Source organism: Empidonax traillii, unplaced genomic scaffold (genome assembly GCF_003031625.1).
Source record: "Empidonax traillii isolate 1590-97213 ecotype Southwest subspecies unplaced genomic scaffold, ASM303162v1 scaffold263:size1499331, whole genome shotgun sequence".
Taxonomy (NCBI): domain Eukaryota; kingdom Metazoa; phylum Chordata; class Aves; order Passeriformes; family Tyrannidae; genus Empidonax; species Empidonax traillii.
The window spans coordinates 1459477-1484325 of NW_020955456.1; the positions used below are offsets into that span (position 1 = coordinate 1459477).

The 24849-nt window shown below is 53.9% G+C and overlaps 1 protein-coding gene across 2 annotated transcripts in view; it reads right to left on the minus strand.

The window, feature by feature from the left end:
• Positions 1 to 2501: 2501 nt before the first annotated feature.
• The window catches only part of MAP2K3 (mitogen-activated protein kinase kinase 3), a 30126-nt gene continuing 7778 nt past the window's right edge, over positions 2502 to 24849 (minus strand). Inside the window, exons 1-13 of one of the 2 annotated variants that reach the window (XM_027889503.1) lie at positions 21068 to 21374; positions 16779 to 16811; positions 16321 to 16390; positions 14528 to 14576; positions 11841 to 11954; positions 11240 to 11359; positions 10690 to 10806; positions 10495 to 10546; positions 9562 to 9689; positions 8877 to 8954; positions 6582 to 6721; positions 5825 to 5870; positions 2502 to 5359 (exon numbers count right to left, since the gene is read on the minus strand). In XM_027889503.1, coding sequence (XP_027745304.1) covers positions 5276 to 5359; positions 5825 to 5870; positions 6582 to 6721; positions 8877 to 8954; positions 9562 to 9689; positions 10495 to 10546; positions 10690 to 10806; positions 11240 to 11359; positions 11841 to 11954; positions 14528 to 14576; positions 16321 to 16390; positions 16779 to 16811; positions 21068 to 21083 — 1047 coding nt within the window. In that variant the 5' untranslated portion in view covers positions 21084 to 21374 and the 3' untranslated portion in view covers positions 2502 to 5275. Of the gene's footprint in view, positions 5360 to 5824; positions 5871 to 6581; positions 6722 to 8876; positions 8955 to 9561; positions 9690 to 10494; positions 10547 to 10689; positions 10807 to 11239; positions 11360 to 11840; positions 11955 to 14527; positions 14577 to 16320; positions 16391 to 16778; positions 16812 to 21067; positions 21375 to 24849 lie in introns of those variants that run through there. The other variant, XM_027889501.1, reaches the window with a different exon arrangement.

Below are 24849 nucleotides of genomic sequence, written 5' to 3' on the forward strand. Positions count from 1 at the left end.
CTTGCCCCACAAATACACACACTCTGGGGCTGGGTTTGTAAACCAGGCTGCTGGGACAGATAGAAAATGTTTGGAGATGCTGCTTTATCCAAGCCAGTGGTTAAAACAGAGCAAAGCCTAGAAACTCGTACTCAGGGATGACCAGTTATCAGGGAAAAAAAAGGAGGGCACTAAAACACCTGGATATCTGTGGTTAAACCACAGTTTGAGCTTTCCTCACCCCAAAACAAGCCACTTACCCTTCTGTTTGGAGAGAAGAGTTGGGAGACATCCCCAGCCACTCACCACGGGCAGCAAAGACCTTCTCCACCCCATGCACCTCTCTTAAGCCCTTCCCTCCCTGCTGGGCTGCTCTGGCCTCTCCAGGTGCCAGCTGAAACGATTTTAAAGCCTCTGGCTGGGCCAGGAAAGGCTGATCCATATTCCTGAGGTCTCATTGCTATTCTGCAGCTTCAGCTCATTAGTGCTTAGGTGCTACGAGAGCGGGAGCGTTGGAAGTTTCTGGGTGAGACAGCTATTAGGGGAGAATTGAACACGTCTCGTACAAACCCGTGGCCTGTGTGAACTCGCTAATTTACACTATCGATCTCAAAGGTGCCCACAGGCCACCTGAACCAAAAAAAAAAAAAAAAACAAACCTGCCCTAGATACAGGCTCAGCCACTGGGGGGAAAAAGAAAAAGAGAAAGAGAAAACTTTAGCAAAATAAATAACCTGCAGCCCCAGAAAACTGGCTGCATCATCACACCCCCTGCTAAGCCATTAGCCAGCTCTCCCCCGCACACGGCTCTTAGGAACGGCGTGAGCTCCAGCTCAGGAGCTCCTGGAGAGAACCACCATAGAATAAAATCACAGGATGGCTGGAAAGGACCCTAAAGATCACCTTTCCATGGGCAGGGACACCTTCCACTAGCCCAGGGTGCTCCAAGCCCCGTCCAACCTGGCTTTGGACACTTTCAGGGATGGGGCAGCCACAGCTTCTCTGGGCAACCTGTGCCAGGGCCTCCCCACCCTCACAGCCAAGCATTTCTTCCATTTATCTCACCTAAATTTCCCATCTTTCAGCTTGAACCCATTGCTCCTTGTTCTATCACTTCAGTCCATGATGAACCAGCCCAGCAAAGGGCCAGTATGACCAGTACAGACTGTACTGGGGGTCTGCCCTCCCACAGCGACTGCTCCCAGCACACGTGCTCAGCACAGGGCAGGGAAAGCTCTTGGCCCTTCATTTGAGGAGGGCTGAGCCACTGCAGCCCTGACGGTCCCCGTGTCCCCTCTCTGTGCTGGATGGGCTGAGTTTTCCCTTCTCTGCAGTGGGAGCTGTGTCCTCACCCGGCTTTGAGCACTGCCTGTTCACACCTCGTGATGGTCCCATGGGGAAGTCACCGGGCAGAAATAACCTCTTTTTGCCTCTGTTTCAGACAAATGGGGGGAAAAAAACCCCACCTTTTCTCCTAATAAGGGAACTCAAAGTGATGAATTTTCCACTTATCCTGAAGTTCTTCCCTCGGAGGCAGTGATGCATTTTTAATGGCCTCGATGTAGCTATTAGGCTGGTAATTGGAACAGAGCAGACTCCAGCTCCCGGCAGGTCGGGCCCCCTCCGAGCGTGTCCCCACGCCACGCGGGTGGGTGTTCCTGGGGTCCCTGCTCCTCCCATCATCGCTGACCCCGCTCGGCCCCCATGTCCGGGCAGATCATCGCCACCAAATGCTTGAGGTGCTTGTCTCCGGCTTGATCCTGCTTTAAGAAGGCTGACAGGGAAAATATTTGGGAAGGGAACCATCCCCTTGCTCCCTGTCCCGTTGCGAGGAGGGGTGAAACCGCCCCCCGTCTCCCAGAGCTGCAGCTCCGCCACCCGTGGGGACAATATCCCGGACCTCCCACGGTCACGCACCCCCGAGGGAGGACTGGGGGTGTCAAAGGGGGTGGGGGGGGATCACAGTAGGTTGGGATGGGAAGGGGGAACCCCGCCGCGTCCCGCTCCCGGCTCATCCCGCCTCTCCCGGCTCATCCCGCCGCTCCCGGCGCCGGGCGCTGCCTCCCCCTCGCGGCCACGGGCAGCGCCTGCTGCCCCGGGACCCCCCATCCTGGGGTTCTTCCCTTGTCCAGGAACCCCCTCCCCGGCACCCACCCACCCTCCTTCCCAGCCCGGCGTGGGGGGAGCAGGGCCCTGGGTAGCCCCTGGCAGCGCTCCCGGGAGAGGATGCTCCGGGGGGGGGGAAGGTCTCACTCCTGGGGTGATGCTCTGGGGGGTTCCCAGGTCGTACACCCCCCAGATTGGGTCCAGCATCGCCCCACAACAGGAAGAGAAAGTACACGGGTAGCAGGATCCCTCCCCAAGCTGCCACCTCCCTCTCCAGTTCCCATGGGGGCCGTTCTGGGAATCCTGCTGGGATCGAGGGGTCCCAGCTTGTACAGTCACCCCCAACATCCTCAGGCTGCTCAGGAGACTGAACAGCCCAAGGCTGATGCTGAAACACTACAAGAGGCACCAAGAAGCAGGTTTGAAGATGAATTTTATTGAAAACAAGGACTGGAGTTGAGGGGTACAGACCATTCCCAAAAGTACAATGGGAGCAGGGCTTCCCATGCAAGTGAAAATCCTCACCCACCTTAAAGACAAGCTGGTTCCCCCCAGGGAACTGCCAGGGCAGAGGGAACAACACACGACAGGGAAGTGCAGAGGTGAAGAGGGATATGGGATTAGGACAGGTAAGATCCCTGTCAAATGAAGCAGAGCAGATGGCACTCAGAGGCGATGTTTGCCTCTTCAGCAAAGCCTCACTTCATCCACAGGGGCCCAAGCCCACCCCAGAGGCATCTCCCCCTTGTTTGAAAGGGCAGTCACACCCTTTCCCCAAAACACAGAAATCAGGACTTTCTCCAGGAGGAGAAATGCAGCAGAGGGAAAAAAACATGCAAAACCCCCCACCATTCCCCAAAGCACCAAAAAAAAAAAAAAAAAAGGGTGAGATAAAGGAAGGGGAGAGGGGTCAAAACAAGGAAAGAAGGAGAAAAAAAAAATAAAAGCTCAACATCAAAACAAAAAGTAATCCAAAGTAACCAACTATGAAAAAAAAAATACAATTGTACATCTGAGCAGCAAAGCTATCAAACCGAGCGGGTAAGGTGAGCATCGGGTGGTTTGCAGAGCAGGATGAAGAGGAGGAGGGAGACATGAACATCAATCACTTCCTTATTTTCCATCCACAGGTGGGCTGGGGGGGGGGGTCAGGATGGAACCAAAGCTGAACAGGGTTTGTGCAGCTCCACCTGGGCTGGTTTTCTCAGGGTTTGTTGACTCGGGGAAGGGGATCAGAGGGAGGATGGGGGGAAAAGCGCTGCTGCCTGATGGCCCAGCATGGGGACATGAAGGACTGAAAACCATCTGTCCCAAAGCAGCTTTCCTGGGAGCAGCTGGCAGGGATAGAGGGTGTGGAGCACCCCAGTTCCCAGGCAGAGGGTCCCCAGTGCCACTTCAAACCCTGGGCTGCAGGAGGTGGGAGCAGTGAATTTAAGGCAACATCATTCTTCATTGGAGGGGGGGGGGACCCTGAACACTGGAAATGCACCCTGAAATCCAGACCTCCAGGGCTTGAATTTCAGGAATAAGGTTTTTAAAAGATTCAGTTAAAAAATAGATGTATTTCTTTTTTTAAAAAAAAAAAGGAAAAAAAAAAAAAAAAAAAGAAAAAAATCTTAGCCAGGGTGTTTTCTAGTGACCCCTTCCCCACCTGCCCAAATGTAGCCAGAAAAATGCTATCCATTCCACCAAATCTGCTGGCCACGTAGATATTCACACATTCATCATTGATTTAAAAATATATATAATATATATATATAATATAGCGCACACATACACACACACAAATATATATTAGAAAAGAAAAAAAAATCCTTCTGAAAAACTCAATTATTAAAAAAAAAAAAAAAAATCCCAAAATCCACAGCTGGTGCATTTATCCGTGATCATGTACAGTAGAAGCCAGAAATCCCTCTTGCTCCCCTGGCTCCTCGGGCTGGGAGCGCAGGGAAACACATCAGGTTTTCACAGTGGATTTGTCAGGAGAGAAGGAACTGCTCCTCCCTCCTCCCACACAGGAGGGCTTTTAATTTATAGCAAGTTAAGATTAAAACCAGGAAACACGTTACAAAGTCCATTATATATAGACATCAAATGTACAACTGGCGGCAGCCCTGGGCGAGTCGCTGGGGTTTGGCTCCCACTGGCACCTGGGCAGCTGGAGGGGGTGGGAGGCAGTTTGGGACACGAGGAGTGCGAGTTCAGCCTCCAAGACAAGTGGGTGTCACAGTGCGAGGTCTTAACATCAGCTCCAGGTTGGAAGGCAGATGGAGCAGCGTGTTCTCCACGAGCCAGGGGAGGTGGAGGCAGCCAGGGCTGTGGAAGGCGCTGCCCAGGGCAGGGATGTGTCCCTCCCAGCCCAGGGCTGGAGGGAGAGAAGCAGCACCAAGGACCTGCTGCCTCTCCATCACCTTGTGCCCACGAGGGAAGGGAGTGCTGGATGAAGTCTCGTGGGCAGGAGTGGGAACAGCGTGGGCTGCAGCGCGTGCCGAGGTGGGCTCATGAAAAAATGCCCTTTTTTCCCCCCACACACGGGAGCAGCGCATCGATTGAGGGTGGGGAGGATGCCCGACCTGATGCTGCCTCCAAGGGTCATTAAGGTGTAGAGCCAGGCATCAAAACAGCCTCTGGTGTGAAAAGCAGCACACCCAGGGAGTCCCACAACCCCTTAAAAGGCTGTGTAGGTCCTGGGAACAGAGAGCCAGGCACAAAAGGAAGGCGAGTGAGACCAGACTCCAAGGAAGGGGCTTTGGGCAGGCAGGAGTGGTGCAAGCACAGCAGCATTGCTTCTCTCTGCCTTCCCCAGGCAGCAAAGAAACACATCCCCCCCCTGCACTGTGCACAGGCTGCTGGGGAGGGGAGATGCCCTCTGGCACCCTCTGCCCGCTCAGGGACCATGGGGCACAGTCCTCTCCCCGGGAGGGATACGCTGGTTATCAGCAGGGAGCTCCTGAGCCTTCAGTCCCCATGGCTTAGCTGGAAAGGTGTTGGCTTCAAAAGGCTCATCCTGGGGGATTTCACAAGGCAAAGAGGAAAAGAGATTGCAAGGCCAGGTGGGGCCAGAGGTGCCCCCAGGCTGGGGAGGTGCAATGTGTGCAAACCACCATCAACTCGAGTCCTCGCTCGCTCTTCTGCGGGGGAGCCGGGACGGAGGGGCTGCAGGGAGCCGGAGCTGTGCTCCTGCCGGGAGTTAGGAGTCTTCCCCCAGGATCTCTGTCACGAAGGAGGCCATGTCAGTCTCTTTGGTGTCGTGCAAGGTAAAGAACGGGTGTTCCTGCCAATGAGACCGAAGAACACGACATCAGCTGACACCCGAGGACAGACAGGCCCAAGAGCAGACCCTGGGGGATGTCACACAGCTGGGGAGGTGCTGGGGGTGGGCACCAACCTCCTCCCCAGGCTCCCACAGACAACATCCTTCAGCTTAAAGATGAACTTTGGCATTTCTAGGTCCAACCCCAGCGGGACACCCCATCTTGGCAGCTGTGCTATCACACTTTGAGGTTTAAACTCTCCAAGAGCAGACAGGACAGAGGGAGATAAACCCCATAAACCCTGCCCTTAACACCTGTGAAATCAACACACCCTTCCACCTTAGACACGCTGCACCCATCCCGCTACAGGCATGAAAAATCACCCACTCATCCTCTTGTCCCATTTCCCTAGAGCCTGCTGGACCATTGATTTGACTTTCCAAATGCTTTGGAATAAAGACCAGCAGAAACAGCTCCACACTTACCATAAGTTCTAAATAGTTCATTCGCTCAGCTGGGTTCTTCCTTAAGCTGGAAGGAAAAAAAAAAAAAAAACATAGGAGAGAAAGGCTGTAGGAATTTTTTCTTTTGCTGCATGTGGTCTGTCCCAGGGGATCTCCCCCTCCCAACCAACATGACATGTTTCTTGTGGGCTGCACCCATCCCCTCTCCCTCCTTGGCTGAGCAGGTTTGAACCACCAGCAGAGCAGCCAGGCAGGTAACTGGGAAAGGACAACTCAGTGTTTTGCCATGAAAAGCGCAAGCCAAGCAGCTCTGCAGCCTGCCCCACGCAGACCAGAACAACTGGGGAGGAGAGGTGGTTTCCCAACACCCACAGGGTGGGCTCAGCGCTGCCTGGCAGCTCCAAGCAGCAGACAGGGAGCAGGGGATACCCTGAGAGGAGCAGCTTCCCACAAAACCACAAAACAGCTTTCACCCAGAGGCTGCCAGGGGTTTGTTCTGGTTTCACTGCCACTGGGCCAGAAAACACCAAAATTTCAGCTGCAGCAACAGCAAAAGGGGAAGGGAAACGTCTGTGCCTTCCAACCAGCCCGGGTGAGTCAGGCCAAGAACAAAACCTGTTTGGGCAGCACTTCCTGCCATGCCAAGCACCAGCCCCAGCACGGCAAGGTGGGGGAAAAGAGGTTCCAAAAGGATGTCAAAACCCAGCCCCACGCTTCACTCCAGCCCCTATGGATCAGGGCTCCTCATCAGCCAGGCTGGGAGAAGCTGGAGACTCACCACTGCGCTGTGAAGTCCACGAACTCCTTGGAGAAGCGGTCAGCAGGCAGCTGGGGAGAGGGCTCCTCCACCACCTGCTTGAGCTGCTGGAAGGGCGTCCCCCAGGACTCATACGGGAAGCGGAGAATGGCCAGTTCAATCTGAGGATGGAGGCAGGGAAACCTGAGACACCGGGACAAGCACGACCCCACACAGCCCACCTGCCTCAGCCAGCTCAGAGCCAAATGCAAACCCTCTTTCCTTACAAACCATTTTCAATTTGGGTCATACCACTTTTTTTCTTCCTTTTTTTTTTTTTTAAATAAAAAGACCCAGAGGCCAAAAATACTTCCTTTTGAGGCTGGCTCAGCATATTAATGCATTTACAGGAAGCCACCACAGATATGTAAAAGGGGATTATTTAAAAAGATAGTAACAGCACACATTTTCTGCACTTGGTTTTCAAAGTGCTCTGCTGGCCCTGAGGCAGCCTCTGGGCCTCAGGCTAGTACTATATGAGCTAAACACACAAAAAATCCACAAACACAAGAGAAAATTAAGTGCTGGAACATCACTTATCAAGATCTTTGCCAAAACCACCTCAATTACTGCATCCTTCCTACAAGTCGCCTCTGCTCCACAACCATTCAAGCAGGAAGCAGCTCATCCCATCTCTTGGGCAGTTCTCTTCATGCCAAGGATCAGTTCCCATCTCAAAAGGGGGAACAGAACCTCCAGACCTGCCTGGCTGGGTGAGACAGGATGGGAGGAATAACAAACCTGAAAGGACAGAGCAGGACAGAGCCCGATGCCCTCACCTGCCTCTGGCTCAGGTCAGGGGAGCTCAGCTCCTGCTGCTGGAAAACCAAATCCAGCCACCATTGCAGTGAAGGCCTGGATTAGCCCTGCAACTCAATGGCCTAAAAACTGTCTAGTCTGAAATCAATCCAGCTCCTTCAGAAACAATATTTAAAAAAAACCCCAAACAAACCTCCAGGAAGCCAACCCAGAAAGAAGACACGAGAGGGAATCAAACAGGTCAGGGTTCCAACTCAGCTGCAGGCTGGCTGGCTTTCAGCAAGGTCCCCTCTCCCTTCCACCTTTGGAAAGGTTTGGATATTCCCTCGTTAACAGTCTCCCATCCCACAGCTTCCTGCAGCTGATTATATTTCCGGTCAGCCAGCCCAGCTCTGCACTGGCAGGGGGACACCAAGGAGAGGGGCTTGGGTTTGGCACTGTGGACAAGACCGGCTGGGGAGGAGCATCTGCCAAGAGATCTGTGCAGCACAGGGATGCAGCACCCAAAACAAAAGGCCCTGGCTAAGAGGGCACAGGAAAAATTCCTGAAAATAATCTACCCACAGAGAGAGAGAGAGAGAGAGAGAGAGAAAGAGAGAGAGAGTCTCCTGGAAAGCAAGAGCCCTGCTTCTCGGGCAGCATCCCTCGGAGCCAACAGCTGGGATTTCCTTTGTCCTCTGGCGCCAGAGGATCTCAGCTGCCTTCTGCAAGATCCATTTCTTGCAGGAGGTGGATAAACCATCCTGAGCAGCTGCGAGTTTGGAACTGAAAGTATTTCCCCTTCCTGTTGGCTGCTCTGAGCTACCCCACAGGCAGGATTTGCTGCAAACCACACACTGCAGCTCTCACTGCAGGCAGGGTTCGTCCTGATCCCCCTGCAGAGCTGTGGGGATGTGGGAGAGGGGGTGAAGCAGGAAGGCTGTGCCCCAGCTACAGCAAACCCTGCTCCACTGATCACCTCTCCAGCCAGCACACAGGGGAACTGCAAAGCCCTTAAAAGGCAGACTTTTGGATGCCCAGCTAAGCCCACAGTCATCCATATATTGACACCTGAGAGCCTGAGCCCACACAGCTCAGAGCTAAGTGGAGCTTTTCAGAGCTGTGCACAACTCTGTGCAACCAGGCAGAGGGGTACAAGGGAACCACTTGGGAATAACACCCCAGAATCCATCAGGAAGGAGCAAGAAGGGGGCGTAGGACAGAAGATGGATGGTCTCCTGGGCAAGTTTGCCAGCTGACTTGGAAAGAGCCAGAGCAGTGGTGGCAGCACTGGCAGCACACCCCAGCTCAGAGCTGCCTGCCCTGGGGTCAGGTACCCTGTGTGCACAGGGCAGCCCCCCACCCCCCATGCTCTGATTGTTTAATCTCAAGCCCTGAGCGATCACACTCAGCATTTAGCCCTGTTTGGTGGCAGCCCCCACCCAGCTGCCACTGCTCACAGCAGAGTTACAGCCCCACCAGACCAAACCCCATCCCAACCCCAGGGCTGCAGGGGCAGGTCCCAGCCCTTGGTGTTACCATTGTGATCCCAAGGCTCCAGACATCCGACTTCACGTTGTAGCCCTTCTGGTTGAGCTCTGGGTTTATTCTTTCTGGCTGTAAGAGCAAAATGGAAGATGTTACAACTCCATCCCATTTTCCCCAAGTGCAAACCCCACAGAGCAAAACCTCTGGCTCTAAAATACAGGTTGGGTGGATTTCCCTGGCTCACATCCCTGTAGAGGCAGGGTCTGAGGTTAAATCTGGCACTGATGAAAGCCATGTCTTGCTCCACACAACTCCCTCTTCTCAGGAGAGTGAGACTTGTACTGTCCCTGCAGCACAATCCTGCCCCAGGAGCACACACCACCCACATGGACGCCACAGATGGCAAAGGGAAATTCATACTGACTTGAGGATGAAATGAAACGATCCTGCCAAGCAAAGCCTCAGCATTTTTTATCCAACAGGGAGCAACCTGCCAGCCAGCCAGCCTTTTATCCTTCTGTAAATGGAAGGTGGCAGAGGAAGGGCCCACTGAGGGATGAACACACAGAGCAGGTCTTACAGGGAGGGTGATCCCATCCTCAGAGGGCTCTGCTGAGTCAGGGAGAGCAGAGCACTCTCAAGTGGTTTTCAGCTCAGGATGGAGGTGAACCAAGACTGATTTCTAAGCAGCAGTCTCTTCTAGAAAGGCTGATAGCCTGCACAGGATTGCACTTACAGCCATGTAAGGTTTGCACCCAGCATCCATGGTCTTCGCAACCGAGTCCACCAAGTAGCCACTGATCCCAAAGTCGCACATTTTCACGTGTCCCTCCTTGTTGATCAGCACGTTGGAAGGTTTCACGTCTAAGAGAAAATGCAAGAGGGCAAATTGGGTCTTTGCAGGGGTATTGAAGAGTCTGAGACAAGGTGGACAACTGCCTGCTGACCTAGGAGGGGAATCAGACCAGCTCTAACACAAGGGAAGGGAGACAAAACCCCACCAGTTTTATTCAATAAAAGTTGTCCACAGGTAAACTATAACCATGTCCTCCAGGCAGAATGAGCCTCTTCTCTAAGAAAGTTGAAATACAACATGAAGGAGTTAATCCCCGTCTCCTTAGGAATGATTTATGTGCCCAGCACAGCCTTAAAAGCCCAATTCTACCAAATTCTCAGGACAGTTTGTCCCATGATCAGCATGATCTGTTCACAACCACACAAGGGTCTATATACCAGGGTGAAGAGCAGGACCTGAGTGTCACAATTCCCATCTGTGATTTCATAAGGTCTCTTTCAGCCCTCCCCTTGCTATAACTACCCAGCCAGGAGGATGTGGGGATTTTGTGCCTCCAAGGCACCTCAGTACTCTGAGAGAGAGAGAGATGCCCATAAAAATAGAGGTAATGAGGAATTCAGTTGTTACATTCAACCCTTCCTCTGGAAAGGAGGATGAGAATGACATCCTGCAAAGCAGAGGCATGAGGGATGCATCTCAGGAACAAGTCTTGGGCATCTAGATCTATCCACCATGATCCTAATAAGTACCAGCAGACCCCACTTCAGGCATCCCAGATGGATACACCACCTATCTCCTGGAAAGGAGTCTCCCCATGGCTTATTTCAGGGTTAGATCTCCAGCCACATCCTACCAACCCCATCCAGCACTTACCTCTATGGATTACAGAGAGTTTACTGTGCAGGTGCTCCAGAGCTCGTACAATCTGGGGACAAACAGAGTGAAAAGGCACCCATTAGTCACACACAGCACCAGCTCCCCACTGCAAACACACCACAGGCCTCAACAGAGCCCTGCAACTGGCTCAGGGGATGCACAAACCCAGGTAAGAACACAAGAGGCACTCACAGACACAGCCATTTTCCCCAAAATGTCTTCAGGGATGGTTTTCTTCTTCTCCAGTACTTTCTTGTAAAATTTATCCAGGGAGGTGTCCATGAGTTCCATGCAGATCCACACATCGCCCTGCAGATGGAGAGAAAGCAGCTGAGAGGGAATTCTCTGGAAGTCTGTGGGAGCTAAAGAGAGTGGTGGGGGATGGATGGACAAAAGGACACCGCCCTTTCCACGCAGGACAAGCCACAGCCCCTGCCACGCAGCTGCCGTTGGCCACACCATCAGCACATGGGCTCTGCACTAGACAGCGATGGGAACAGGTGTCCAGGTGCCACCAAAGCTACCTGTGGTGGCCTCCCTTTGAGGATCTGCCCCAAAGTCAGTCCAGGCCGTGGACAACACAAAGGAGAAGAAGAAAGGAAGCCTTTGACTTTAAGCTGTGGCAGCTCCTCAAGCAGCCCAGCTGGGCTGAAGAGCACAGAGGTGTTTTGGCACAGTTTGGTTCCTTTCAGCACAATCACACTGGCCCCAGGTGCCCCCCAGGCATCCACCAGCCTAGTACCTCACGGAAGAGGGCTCCGTAGAAGGTGACGGTGTAGAAACAGTCAACTGTCCTCATGGAGATGTCCAAGTCCATCAACAACCTCTTCTGCTCCTGAGTGTTCACAGTGGCTCGAATCCTCTGAGACAAATATGAAAAAACAAGGGTTTGGTGCAGGTGTGACAACACCACCATCCCTCAGTCTGACTCACAGGACCTGCAGTTCAGGGCAAGCGTTCGATACTTATTTTGCAGCCAGCAGCACCCAGGAGATGTCCAGGTTCCCTCTGCCAGACAGAACCTTCATGAATGCCAAACCCTTGGCAAGCCCTGCAGCGGATGCAGGACCAGGCCAGCAGCCAGGACAGGCACTGTGACATCCAAACCTTGCACTGCAGGCACCGAGCCTGGATTTCAAAGCCTGTTATCAACCCCACAATGCCCCACAGCTGGTATCAGCACAGACCTGTCACCAGCCAAACCACACCAGGAACTCCAGAGGCTGCCAAACCCAGGTAAGCCTGTCCCCATTTTGCCACCACCAGTGAAGCTCAGCAGTTTCTCTGCTCCCTTGGAGCTGCACATCCCGACCTCCATCCCCTCAGGAGGCAGCTGTGCTCACCTTCACAGCCATGATGGTGCCGCTCTGCGCGTGCCGCACCTTCTCCACCACGCCATAGGCACCACGGCCCAGCTCTGAAATCGCCACCAGGTCATCAGCCTCCACCTCAAAGTTCTTCAGAGAGAGAGAGAGAGAAAAAATAAAATTAGGTACAAGCACACTTAACAAGGACATCAGCAGAGATCCCACACTTTCAGCTCAGTCGTACAGAGCATTTCCAAACAACGGCACCTACAGGACTCCACCCGCTCCTGTACGTACCAGAGGCACCACACTTAGAGAACATGGGTGTGTTTTCGGCTCAGCTGAATCAGAGCCCAAACCCTCTCACCCCCATACTCATCAAGGCTTATTTAATTCCCCCTCTGCAGCTGCAGATCAGGACTTTCATCCCTTAAGCCAGGGCACGCTGCCACGGGAAAGGGCACCAACCTTTGGTGCCTCTCTGCCTGCTCGGGATTACCCACACGGGGGTATTTCTGCAGTTGCTGAACTATTTGCAGGATTTTAACAGCTCCTGGGCCAACATGGGCAGCAGTCAGGAGTCTCCACCACAGCTCCAAATCCCTGTGTGCAGCTGGGGGTCCCTCACCTGTCCACACATCCCAAAAATCATTGGTCACAAATACACCTATACATTTAACAACATCTGTGCATAGCCTCTGTCAGATGGAATGCTGCACATAGTGACTTAATTCCTCATTACTGGGGAGTTTAAATGGGTTTTGCCTGCTTCTGATACTTTCTACCTCCACCAGAAAGCAGCCAGCAAGGTAAAACAGGAGTTAGCACGAACGATGAAGCTCAGGCAAGTACAACTACAGTAAGTTTTGCTTAAAACTGGAAAAAAACCCACAGCCAGTGCTCAGCCCAGAGAGTGCCCAACACATCAGGGTGCCAGCGAGCTCCTGCACAGCCCACAAACAAGTTTCCCTGAAGACACGTTCCCCTGTAATTGCTGGCTCTGCTGGGCAGGGCACGAACCGAGTGAGACATGCGCTATTTTTGGACGCTGCATTCATCGCTCCTCATAAGTCACAGGCCACCTTTTAGCCAGGCTTTATCCAGCCTCCACTTTTCCTCCGGTCTCAGGGAACACAAATAATACCAGGATGCCAAATTGCCCCAGTAGCCACAAAGGCAGCGAGGGTGGGAAACAAGCGCGGCGCGGCGCCGGATGCTGTGCCTGCGAGCTACGCCCAGAGCGGGGAGGGAGGAAACAGCCTCTGGCGCTGAGGAGCCAAGCTGGGAGATGTGGCTGCTGGGATCCTGGCCAGCAAACTCCCCTCAGCACTGGCCACAGCCTGGCCAGCAGCTTCCAGCCCCAACAGACCTTCCCTCTAGTGCTGATGGAGCCAGATGTGGCTGGCGAGGCAGGAGCGAGGCAGGAGCGAGGCAGGGCTGTGCCTGAGCTCAGCACTGAGCTATGCACTGCCCAGCACAGGAAGGTGCCGGCCCTTTCCTGGGCAGGACAGTGGATCCTGACACGAGGAGAGCAGGGTTAAGGGGGACATGTCCGACCTCCCGCCCCCGGGGCAGCTGGCAGAGGAGCAGCGCAGGCTCCAGGAAGGAGCTGGTGGTGCTTTTCTGGACACGTGCTCTGCGGTTGGTTCCAGGGTATTGTGTTGTGCTTTTCCTGGCATTTGCCCCTAAGGCTTCCCCAGAAGGTGGCGGTTCCCAGCACGCTCCAGGAACCAGCAATGCCCTGCCCAGCAACAAGAGGCGATGGGATGGATGCAACAACGGAGCCAGCGCTTCCCTCCCAGGACAATGGGAAGCACGGCATGGCCTGCACGGACCCGATGGACCCGAGGTCATCATCCACCCCCATGGCCCAAAGCTGCCCTTCTGCCCAGGTCCTCTTCTCCACCATGTCACTCCAAAACATCTGGACCAGACCCTTCCTGCAAACATTGGAGCAGGCAAGGAAGTGACTCCAGAGTGTTTTCCCTAAGCTGGAGCACTGTCCCCTTGCACACACCATGCCCAGGCTGTCAGAGAGAGCATCTCTCCCCAAGTTATTAATATGCATGACACGATGGCCAGAAAACAGCACGGGCAGCAGAATCATTCCCCAGACCCAGCCAAAGCTTCCCCTCCTCTCCCCTAACCCTAAAACCTCGCACTGAGGCCAAGGGACCCAGATCCCACCAGCCAAACCCCCTCCCAGCCTGGAAGGGACTAGATATAGGGCTGATCCCATGCAGAGTATTTTTAGCTCACTTGCAAACAGCTTCTGCAGCCCCAGGAGAGCCCATAACAAGGGAATGAAACAAAGGAAAGACAGTGGCTATTTCTAGCAGTGTTTTTCATTAGGTCACTAGGAAAGGCTTTGGAGAGATGGAGAGAAGCCTTGTGCCCCAGCTTCTCCTGGGCCTCAGGCAGAAGCACAGATGTGTGGGTATGTGGGACAAAGGGACTATGTTTGGGGCAGTCTGTGGGCATGGAGAGGACACAATCAGCTCCCCCAGCAGTCACTGCTCTAAACACACACAGACATCCCCATTACTCCACAGGGAAGAGGTCCTGCTGGGGGACGTCTCATGCCTGCAGAGCTGCACCTCACAGGGTGCTCTGGAATGTCACGACCTGATCTGACAGGTTGTCAGGCACCATCCACAGAGCTTTCCATGCACAGGGCAAACAAAACTGGAAGCAAGAACAAAGGAAACCCCATTGACACGTACTTTATCTCCGATGGTAATGAACGCCCTGGAGTCCAAGTTCCTCGGGGGCCTGCAAGAAAAGAGAGAGAGAGTCAGGAGAAAGCCCAGCTCCACTAACCCTCTTGGCCAGAGCCAAGTTTCACATTTCTTCGAGCACTTTCAGCTGCTGCTTTCCACCGGTGCCTTGTCGTGGGTTCAAACCAGCCCCCTCCAAACGCTCACAGAGGCTTTTAATCGTGCCAGTAACACCTCAGCTCACACCCACGAGGCACTCACTGCACGCAGGCAGCAAGAACCCCGGGGAGTCAGCCAGGTGAGACAGGCATCAAAGCAACAGGCTACAAACCCATCCCTGTTCAAGGAGACAAGCCCGAGGAACTGAGAGGGAGCCGTTCCTGTGGCAGAGCAGCTCAGCTGTCATGTTTTGACAGGCAGGTGTTGTAACAGGACAGCCACGTAGCCCGAAACACACACCGAGAGAGCAACAGGTAATTCCTCACCCGTGAGTCATTTGTGTGCACTCGCTGCCTGTTCCAGGCAGGCAGAGCAGGCAGCACTTCAGTGCCACGCTCTGCACAACACCAGGCAGGCAAAAGTCGTCCCTTATGGTTTTTTTTCCTCGTTGCTGCCCATTTCGCATCATGGGCAGCACGGTATTTTTGGAGCCATTGTAAGAGTTCCGTCCCTCTTGCCTCACTTCTCCGCTGTCCCCATCCCCTGGGACCTTCTAAGAGCAGAGATTGCCCAACTCTCAATTCCCATCAGAGCACGAGGCAACCTCCAGCTTCAAGGAAGTACTTCAGGCTCGAAGCAAGAGCCTTGCACTGCGCAAATATTTGCACTGCGGCTTGAAAAGCGCAGAGAAAAGGAGTTGTGGACAGCCTGCACCAGCCCCTGGGCATGCAAACGCCCTGCAGGCTCCAACTTGAGGCCTTCTCCAGGGGAAATTCAAACACTGGCAGGAGTGGAGACAGATGCGCCCGTGGGGAAAGGAGGTGGCTGCTGCATGCGAGGATGCACAGCTTTAATTAATGGGGGACTTCCCCTGCCTCCCTCTCCAGCAGATCTGCCCTCTCTACCCGGGATTTTCAGTGGTGATATTTCCCTTTCGGGGATTTCACTGCTCTGCTGGAGCTGGGAGAGTTCTCTAGAACAGGAGCAAACAAGGCTCAGCAGCGGGGAGACAGCCTGAAGTGTTTTGGAAGAGCACCATGGAAGAGGAATTTTAGCAGTCTGCTCTTTGTCAAACCAAGTGCTGCTACCCTGGGCTCTCCCCCACGGCACAACAAGCACCGGCAGCACGAAGCAAGCAGGGCAGGGAGAAATTCCAGTGCCCTGAGATACTGCTGGGCACCAGCACCAAGCAGCACAACAGTGTAAGATGTCTGTGCCCTCCTCATACCAGGGCAGGGAGCTTCAAACAATCCAAACTAACCCCAATACTCACGCCACGCAAAGCATTCCCCAATCCTCGTCCCCCTGCTCGTGCCATGGCCCAGCTGCCACCACCTCTTCTCTTCCCCTGCACTAAAAACCTTGCCTTCTTCTTCCCCTGGGCAGATTCGCTCTCTCCACCACATCTTTGCCCTCTGGCACTGGCACAGCCGTCTCCAAGCCTTTGCCTTTCGACCATTTCAAATCCAAAACAGGCGCCTGCACACACACGTGCATGGGTGTGCAATTCCTTCTCATCACTCACGAGCCAGAGCTCAAGAGAGAAGAATAACTGTGCTGGTTTTATGAAGTCTTCACAGGCCATTCCTCTTGAGAAAATGCAGCTCTGGAGAACATCTTTAAGCAGCAGAGATACTTACGTTGTGTTGGCAACGGGCTGTTTGATGGGGACACATGTTATCCTCAGGTCTGGTTTCTTCCTGCCTTTCACTGGAAGAGAAGACACACAAATGAGCAACTGGATCTTTGCCTTTTTTTCCTTCAAGCATCCTGTTCCCTGCAGCCACCAGGCAGGGAATGCAGGGTTTGGCCTCCCTCACCACAGTGAGCAAAGTGACAAGAAGACCACAGTGCTCATGACCCTTTGCCCAAAGTTTCAGGTAAGAACCAGAAGCACAAAAAAGTCTCAACATCGCTGTGAAGGATTTGCCTGTGGAAATATCCCAGGGTGCACTGACAGAGACGATTTTCCAGGTCTTGCAGCCAAGCACTGTATCCCAAAAGCGCTCTTTACCCTTCATGGCCATTAACAGTTCCCTCTCTCAGGAGATTTAAACCTTTTTCGGGGTTAAAGCTGTGATTTCTGCCAGGCACTTACCCGGTTTGTGTGGCTCCAAGGATCCTTTGGAACCTGAAAGAGAGAAAGGAGACCCCAGCTCAGCCTCCACACTCCAGCCCAGCCGGGCAGCAGCCGCGTATCCCTCATGGCCCGTGCAGGGCCCCAGGAGAGGGAGGCAGCTGGGCTTTGGGAGCCCAGCCAAGCCTGGCCCCAGCCCCGTTTCTCCAGCCACAAGAGGTCCCCATGCCATTAGGGATGCGCAAGGTTCCCGAAAATGCTCCCTGTCCAGAGGTTCCTCGTCCCCCAACCCCCAGCCAGGCCTTCCTGGGAAGAACCAGGGTTGGATCAGGCACGGAAGGCAATGACTACCAGACCTCCAGCAAAACCAAGGGGTTAGTCCCACGAGGAGTGGGGACATCCCACACACAGCTAAGGGAAAACATGGAAAAACCAGATAGGAACTGTCAGCCAGTAGTGGACCCACCACAAACCCCGGCTTGCAGAGACCAAGACCCTCCAGACAAGGCACCAGGAGTGACTGGAAAGAGGGTTCTCTCCTCCCAACTCCAAATCCACTGCTGCAGAGGGAAACAGGGCTCAGGCAGGGCCAGGACAGGCCAGACACTTACATTCTACCCCTGAACACTGGGAAAATAACCAGACCCCGAGGGGAGCATCGAGGTCCTGATCCCCCCAGGCAAGACAAAGGGGCAGCTGCACTTTGCAGCTGAAGTTGCTTCTGGCTGCACAGAGCTGGAAGATGCATTAAAAAGCAGGAATATCAAGGTGTGCTCCGGGCACTAGGATGGGAGCAGGCAGCTCAGAGTGGCCTTGGACAGCCCTTCAAGACAGCTCCTACCTGCCTGGCTCCCGGGAGCAGGCGTGTGGACAAAGTCCAGCACTCCAAAGGCTGCCAGGCAAGGGAGGGGAGAGGCAAGGAGCTGGAATTTCAGCAGGAGACACGGCACGGTGTGAGAGCTCCTGCAGCTGCAGCGAGACAGAAGGACGACACACGTCCAACATGTTCCCAGCACTGAAAGCCCCCATCCCTGTCCCCTGCCAGCTCCAAGATAAAACAGGTGCCTGGAACTCACTTTTCCACTCCTGTCCTTCTCCAAATGCAAACCTCACTGAATCTGCAGGTTAGAGCTGGTCTGGAACATACTGCAAAGGTCCCACCTGCAGGAGCAGCAGCATCCCTCCCTGCTGAGGGAATCAGCATGGATCAGTCCATACCCACATCTTATCTGCCACTTTTCCTGCATCAGAGTGGCCCCTAAGGCGTGGGACCAGCACGATTCCTGTGAATGATGTGAACTTCCAGCTCAATAAAAGCATCCAGCGAGTTATTCCACTCCAAACGGACCCCTCTTGGATGAAAACTATCTCTAGAAACCCAACCATGTCACGGCAATCGCAGCTTCTAACTGGGGAGCCTGCAAAGTGTCCCCTGCCCATTGCCCACCCGGCAGGGCTGGAAGGGGCACTGTGAACAGCCCCACACACGCACTGAGCGCTCCTCCACCAGGACCTGCTCCAAAACTCAGACTGGTTCCTGCTCCACACTCAGCCCCCCAGCAGTTAGCAGCCAGACCTCCACACGAAGCCCTGAAATACCCTCCCCATCCTGGCTGGGATTTTGCTCCATCTGTTTGCTCTCCCTCTCCCCAGTTGCCATAGTAACCCCGCACAAAGCGCCTTCTGTGCCGCTGGCTCGCCTGGCATCGCGGCCACGGGTGACTCACGGGGCAGGACCAGGGTCCAGGGGCTCCTGGAGCCAGGAGTCCCACAGGCATCAGCCCTTCCTCAGTCCCCTCTGCAGGAGCGAGGCTGGAGGGAGCTGCGAGCACCTGGTTTGGGATTGGGAATCACGGGGGTGAACTGCCTGGTGGAGCCCAAGCCTGGAGGCAAGAGGGTTTGCAGCACAGGTTAGATTCTCCATGCAGCAAAGGGCATGGACAATCCCTGTCCCAAAACCTCTGCTCTGTACAGGAGAGTCATTTAATGCCTCTGTGCATTGCCATGAACTCTCCCCTAAAAGGGGCCCTGAACATCAGCCCCCTTCCCTGTGCCCCCAAACTACTATCCTTGCCTTCCCAGCACTGTACCACCAGCATCAGTGACCACCCCCTTCCCACCCCGTCCAGCCTAGCCCCAAAAAGTATTCCCTAGCTCCAACCTGAAAAAATACTGATGAAACTGGAGGTATTCTGCCAGGGCCACCTACGTTGGTGGAAAACCCAGCTCAGCCCATGCCTGCAGGAATAAAGTCACCCTGGATGCTGCCCTGCAGCCAGGGAGCTGAGGAGAAGATTGGATTTGCCTGTTATGGCTCTCCCAAAACTTGTCACAAGATTTCCAGCCCCTGTAGCCTGGCCTGAACTCCTTCATGCTGAAGTTTCTCCCACTGCTTGCAGCACTGGTGCCTCTGCAGCCCCCTCAGGGAAAGCCCATGCCCTGTTTGGGTGAATAAGAGTGGAGAAAGACTAAGGAGGGGAGATAAAAAAAAATAAAAAGGAAAAGAGGGAGAAGTAGAAAGGCAAGTGGGATGGGCATGACACGACCCTGCAATTCAAGCCCTTCAGTCCCAGGGCAGCATTTGCCTTTAGCCCCCGCAGGCAGCTGCTGTCAGCTCCTTCCCACCAGCACTGTCTCTCCCACATTTGGGATCCCAGCAGGGTCAGTGCAGGAGGAATTGCTAGAATGTGCACAACTGCTCATGACACCTGAAAAACCCTGGGAAGGCTCCAGTTTCCCAGGGTTCTTACAAGAGGGGTGTCTGCAAGCACAGAGCACGGTTCCCCTCAGAAGATTCCCCCATGTAGGCTAAACGGCAGCAGGAGGAGGCGATTTGGGGACATGTCACTGTTATCCCTGCAATCTCCAGAGCCCGTGGGATGGCAGGGCACTGCTCTGGGCAGTGGAAGTGGCTGCTGGCTGTGGACACACACGGCACAGCACCCTGTACCCGGAGCAGGGGAAAATTAGCTGACAGAAGTTCCTGGTGCGGACGAAATTGCAACCCACGTGACGCTGCAGGCACGTAACTGCATCCTTTATGCTAAGAAAGGAACCATTTCCTCCTAAAGAAAAAACAAAAAAAACCCTACCAATTTTTTTTTTTTCTCATGCTATAACCTCCACCAGTTAAGAACCACCACAGACACTTCCTGGAACTGCCTAATTCTACACCGGAATCCTCATCTTTGCCACCGCCAACTTCAGCCCTATTAAGTTGCACCTCTCCCCGGGAGCTTTATCCTTCCCACTCCCCTGGCGTGGGCGGAGAGGAGCGAGCAGGACAATCTAAAGAACTGTAAATAAAACTATTTGCCTGAGTCGACCTTTGAAATTAAACCTCTCCGCTGCCTCCCCGGGGCTCTGGCTGCAGCCCCAGGTGAAGTCGGAGGCTGCTCCGAGAGCTGCACCGCTTTGTTACTGCTGGGGGAAACGTTTTGGATGCATCCCGGTTCTCCTCGATCCGAGGAGGAGAGTCAAATGCCATGGGTAAGGCAGAAGGCTGGAGGGTGGATCCCAGCCCTGCTGCAAAGAAAGAGCTGGAACGAAAAAGCATCAAGGAAAAAAAGAATAAAGACGTTTGAGGCAGGGTGCAAAGCAGAGAGGGGAATTCGGGTGCTTGGTCACGAGAGCCAGCCCCTCGCAGGCACACTTTGTGCTATTTTCCACTGTTGAGAGTGGAAAAAGCTATCTGTGGAAGTGGAAAAAGGGCTCTCAACCTGCTGAAAGCCATCACTCATCAGCCTGCCGAGGTCCTGCTGCAGAGGGGCTCCGGCGGGTCATCGCACTCCTCACTTCTGCAAAAACCGCCGGCAGGGAGAAGGAAAAAGCCACGCTGCAGAAAAAGCCCCTTGCAGCCTCAGAACAACCTGTCAGCCTGTGCTGAATCAGAGCTCCTGACTGCCGGGGTCGTGGGCACCCACTTTTCCCATGCAACAGGCTTCTTAGTACGGGACAAGCATGCAAGAGCCGCTGGAAAACCCTGCGTCCCAGGAATGCAACTCAAACCGGAGCCAGGAGCCAGCTTCACCCTCTGCATATTTTCCTTTAGGCATGCTAGATTCTTATTTATCTTTTTTTCCCTTCTTTTTACAATTAAGATGCCAGAGTTTTAATCCCACACAAAACATGCAGGTTTCCAGTGCTTCAAAAACAGATCCCCAGCTGCAAACATCGGCCCCCCCACCCAAGCAAGGAGAAAGCAGCGAAACCGCGCGGATTGACCCCAAAAAAGTTGCACGGCCTCTTTTAGCACCAAAATCTGCCCTCTGCTCTCCCCCACCACGTGTTTTGGAAATTGCAACATCTACCTTGCTTCTTGTCCATGGTTTCCCAGAAATGAAGAGCAGCGCTGGCACGCCTGGCAGAAGAGAGGGATGGGGGCGGACTGGCGGAGGGAGGGGAAAAAAAAATTCCCCGCAGGATCCGGCACACGGCACTTCTTGCAAGCACTGATGATTCTTTTCAGTGGGAATGCATGGCCCCAAGCACTCGCTGGCCCCACGCAGCTCTGCCCCCCCGCTGTCCCCAGCTCCCGGCGGTCCCCAAGGCTGGGAGCAGCAGTGGAAGCAACTGGGGGGAGCCAGGGAAGGTAGAGCCGCGTTCCCTCATCGGCAGCTGCCGAGGTTGGCCGGACTCGGGCTCCGATTACCCTTGAAAGCTCAACAGTTGTAAAAACTGCAGCAACGAAATAGCAGGTGACGTCAACAGGAAACTGGTGGGGAGCCAGCTCCAGCTCCGGGAGCCGCCGGAGCGCTGGATTGCTACAGTGCATCCCGGTGGGACACGTTTTTCTTCCGACAAACTTGAGTCATTCAAACCCAGCCTGCAGGCCCCGGGCGTCCCACCAGAGAGACCCTCGCTCCGGGACAGCCCTTGGCAGCAGCCAGCAGGGCAGAGCTCTGGGAGCGCCCACGCTCGCTGGGCACCGGCGGGGGTGCCGGCATGGAAAGAGGTCACATTTCGTTGTGCTGCAGGTGACACGCTAATCGCTCTGCCACTAACAACTATTACCACAACAAATAGTAGAAATATTGTTCCGTGACAATACCGGCACGGGGCTCAGCAGCTACTCCAGGGTGACAACCCAGACGGCATCTCTGGTGGCAAAACGTAAATCTCTGCGTGGATTTGGGTGGGAAACAGCAGGGGAGAGTGGGGGGAATAAAAGCATTCGTTTCTCTGCAGACACGTGCAAGAAAAGCTGTGGCAAAGTGTCGCTGCTCTTCCCCTTTCCCTCAGCAGCAGCCAGAGCTGCCGTTCCTGATCAAAGCCAGGCTCAGCTTTGACAGGCTGCAGTTTTGTTTTCGATTTCCCTGACAGCCTGGAGGGGAAGATACTGTACCAGCTTCTTTACCTTGCACTAATTATAGAAAATCTGCCGCTGCTTTGCTCCTGAGCTCTTCTCCCCCAACTCCAGGCTGTGCTGGGCCGTGCACATTTGCAGGCTGAAAAGTCAGAGGTCAAGGTAAATGCACATACCAACATAATGAGTGGCTCTAATTTTAAATAGTGTTTATGTAAGCCCCAGAAGGACTGCGGAAGGTATTTTCTCAGGCTCATTTCCACTCCCAGGGTATAGTTTCAGGCACAGATCATCAGCACATAAAGGATGCTGACGCAGGAGCTGCTACTGCAGATGGCACTGAGAGCCACCAACACCCGGGGAGAGCGATGCTGCCTTGTCCTCCCATCACAAACCCTCTTAACAGCTAATTCCCCCTGACCCAGACATAGACACTCCAGGGATCTTCACAGACACCCACAGAGTCACAAAGCTGCTTTGGAGCAGAAAGTCCCTAACCCAGCAGGTGGGATGGGAAAGACAATTTCCTTTGAATTAGTCCCGTTGGGTTTCAGCCCCCGAGGAACCAGAGGTGGCGTAAAGCAGAGTTTCCCCGACATCTCAAAAGCATCTTAAACAAACAAACAAAGAAAAAGAAACAAAACCAAACCCCCAGCATCCTTTCAAGTCTCACCACTGGCAGCTCTTTCAAAAGTTTGCCAGCACAGTAGGAATTGCCCGGCCTTAAAAAACGCTCACCTTTTGCCACTAATTATCCAACCCTTTATAGGCCACAGGTAATCCCGGAGGAACAAAAGGCAGCGGGAATTTAACTGGCAGTAAGGAAGCCTCCCCACACCTCAGTGCTGGGATGTCACCCTGTCACAGGTGAGAGGAGCTGGGGGAACAAGTCCTGCCATATGGGGAGAAGTCAGGCACTCGCCACGGGGTCTGGCACACCCTGGCAGAGCCAGGGACAAGGATGGCTCCCATCCCTCCCAGCAGCCTCCTGCCAGTGGGTTGGCTTGAATAAGTGGAAGAGCACACCCTTAAAAACAGCAATGAGCTCAAACAGCGCCCTGCCAGCACCGGGCCCCTCTCCCCACCCTTCCCCTGCATACAGGCAGCCTCTCCTGAGGCAGCTTTGGTTAGGGCCAGGTCACCAGCACAGCCAGGATGTGGGGATGAGCTGCTCTGCCACGAGCAGCTAAAGAGAAATGTCCCGTCTGGGGTTGGAAAGGAGCTTTTTATGGCTGTGTTTGGGACTGAGCACAGAACGGATGACTTCACTTGTCCTGAAAAAAGAGCTGCTGCCTAACCAGGGAGAGGGGATGATTTTCATGGAATATCTCATTCCCTCTTATCAGAGAAGAGCCAGCTGGCTGCACCATCCCAGCACCACACTGCCTGATGCCCACCACATCTCACCATCCAACTGGGAACTGCAGCAGCTTTCCTGACCAAGCCTGTAATGCAGGCACTGCCCTAAGCTTAGGATGCACTCGCCTTTCCACACACGAGGCACACATCCCATAGGAAAGCCCCACGTGCCCAAGCCATGCACGGGACACTCAGCCTGGAAACTCGGCAGCTCTGTTTTAAAATAGAGCCTTTGAACCGAATCCAACCGGAAAGGGAACGGGGTTATCTCTCTCACCCCCTCAGAGGGTGTTTGGGGACCATCCATCACAACTCCAGGCAGGACTCGTGCCCCCCCCCCAGCAGAGCAGGATGTCACACCAACGGTGCCACCAGGGCTGGGTGAGACTGATGCAAAGGGGAAGGGGGAGACCTCCCAGTGCCCAGCGAGGGCTATGGGGACAGGCAAAGCCACCCACAGCCAGAGCCAACATTGGCACAGCCAGCTCTGGGGCTCACAGCCACACCCTGGCTCCGTGCACCGGACAGATAACGCGAGCTGCAGGAGGATGTCACCGCCCAGCCACATTCCAGCTGTATTTTTAGGTTACCTGCACGACCCCGAGGGCTGGAAAAAAAACGTTTGGTCCTGTGCTTTGTCCCCACGTGGCAGGCTGCTCTCCTCCAGCCCCCGTGATGGAGCACACGGATTCCACTCCCCAGGAACCACACGTGACCAGAGGTCAGACTCCCTTGGGGAAGCTGAAAAGCCCCGTCTGGCTGACACTCACACGGTGACATTACAGGATTTGTCACATACACAACGAGAGTTGTGCTTTACACCAGCCCTGGTGCTGGGATTGTGAGGAGAAAGCAGAGGAGAGAGACAATGCTTAGAGAAAAGCAATGAGCACACTGGTAAAAAAGAAGGTAGAAAATAAAAGAGAAAAAGGAAGAAGCAGAACATCATCACCTGTGCTGATGTCCCTGCCAGCAGGTACCCAGCCCTTTCCAGAGCATCGCTCCTCCCTTTCATTTCTCACCCCAGAGGCAAAGCCAAGAAAAAAAGTAAAAATCTGCTTGTGATTGCTGTGACCGTCTGGTGACGGTTTTCTGATGGGAAAGAAAACTCAAACCGCTCTTGGAACAGATCAGCTTGACAGGAGGCACAGTGGGAAAGGAAAAAGAGTCATTTGACTTTGTAACTGTCAGCAGTAACTCAACTCCAGAGTCAACAGACACTTTTTCTATCCAAATTGGCGTAATTCAAGCAGTTCCAGGTGTCCCCAAAACCTTGTAAACTTGTCAAGAAAGCAAAGTATTTCCCTATCTACTTTTAAGGCAATTCTTAAAAAAAAAAAAAAATATTTCTACCATCCTCCCTCCAATTTACTTTGGGCAGGGACAGAGTGATTTCATCCTCTGCAAATGATGTAAGACAGAGCAGGC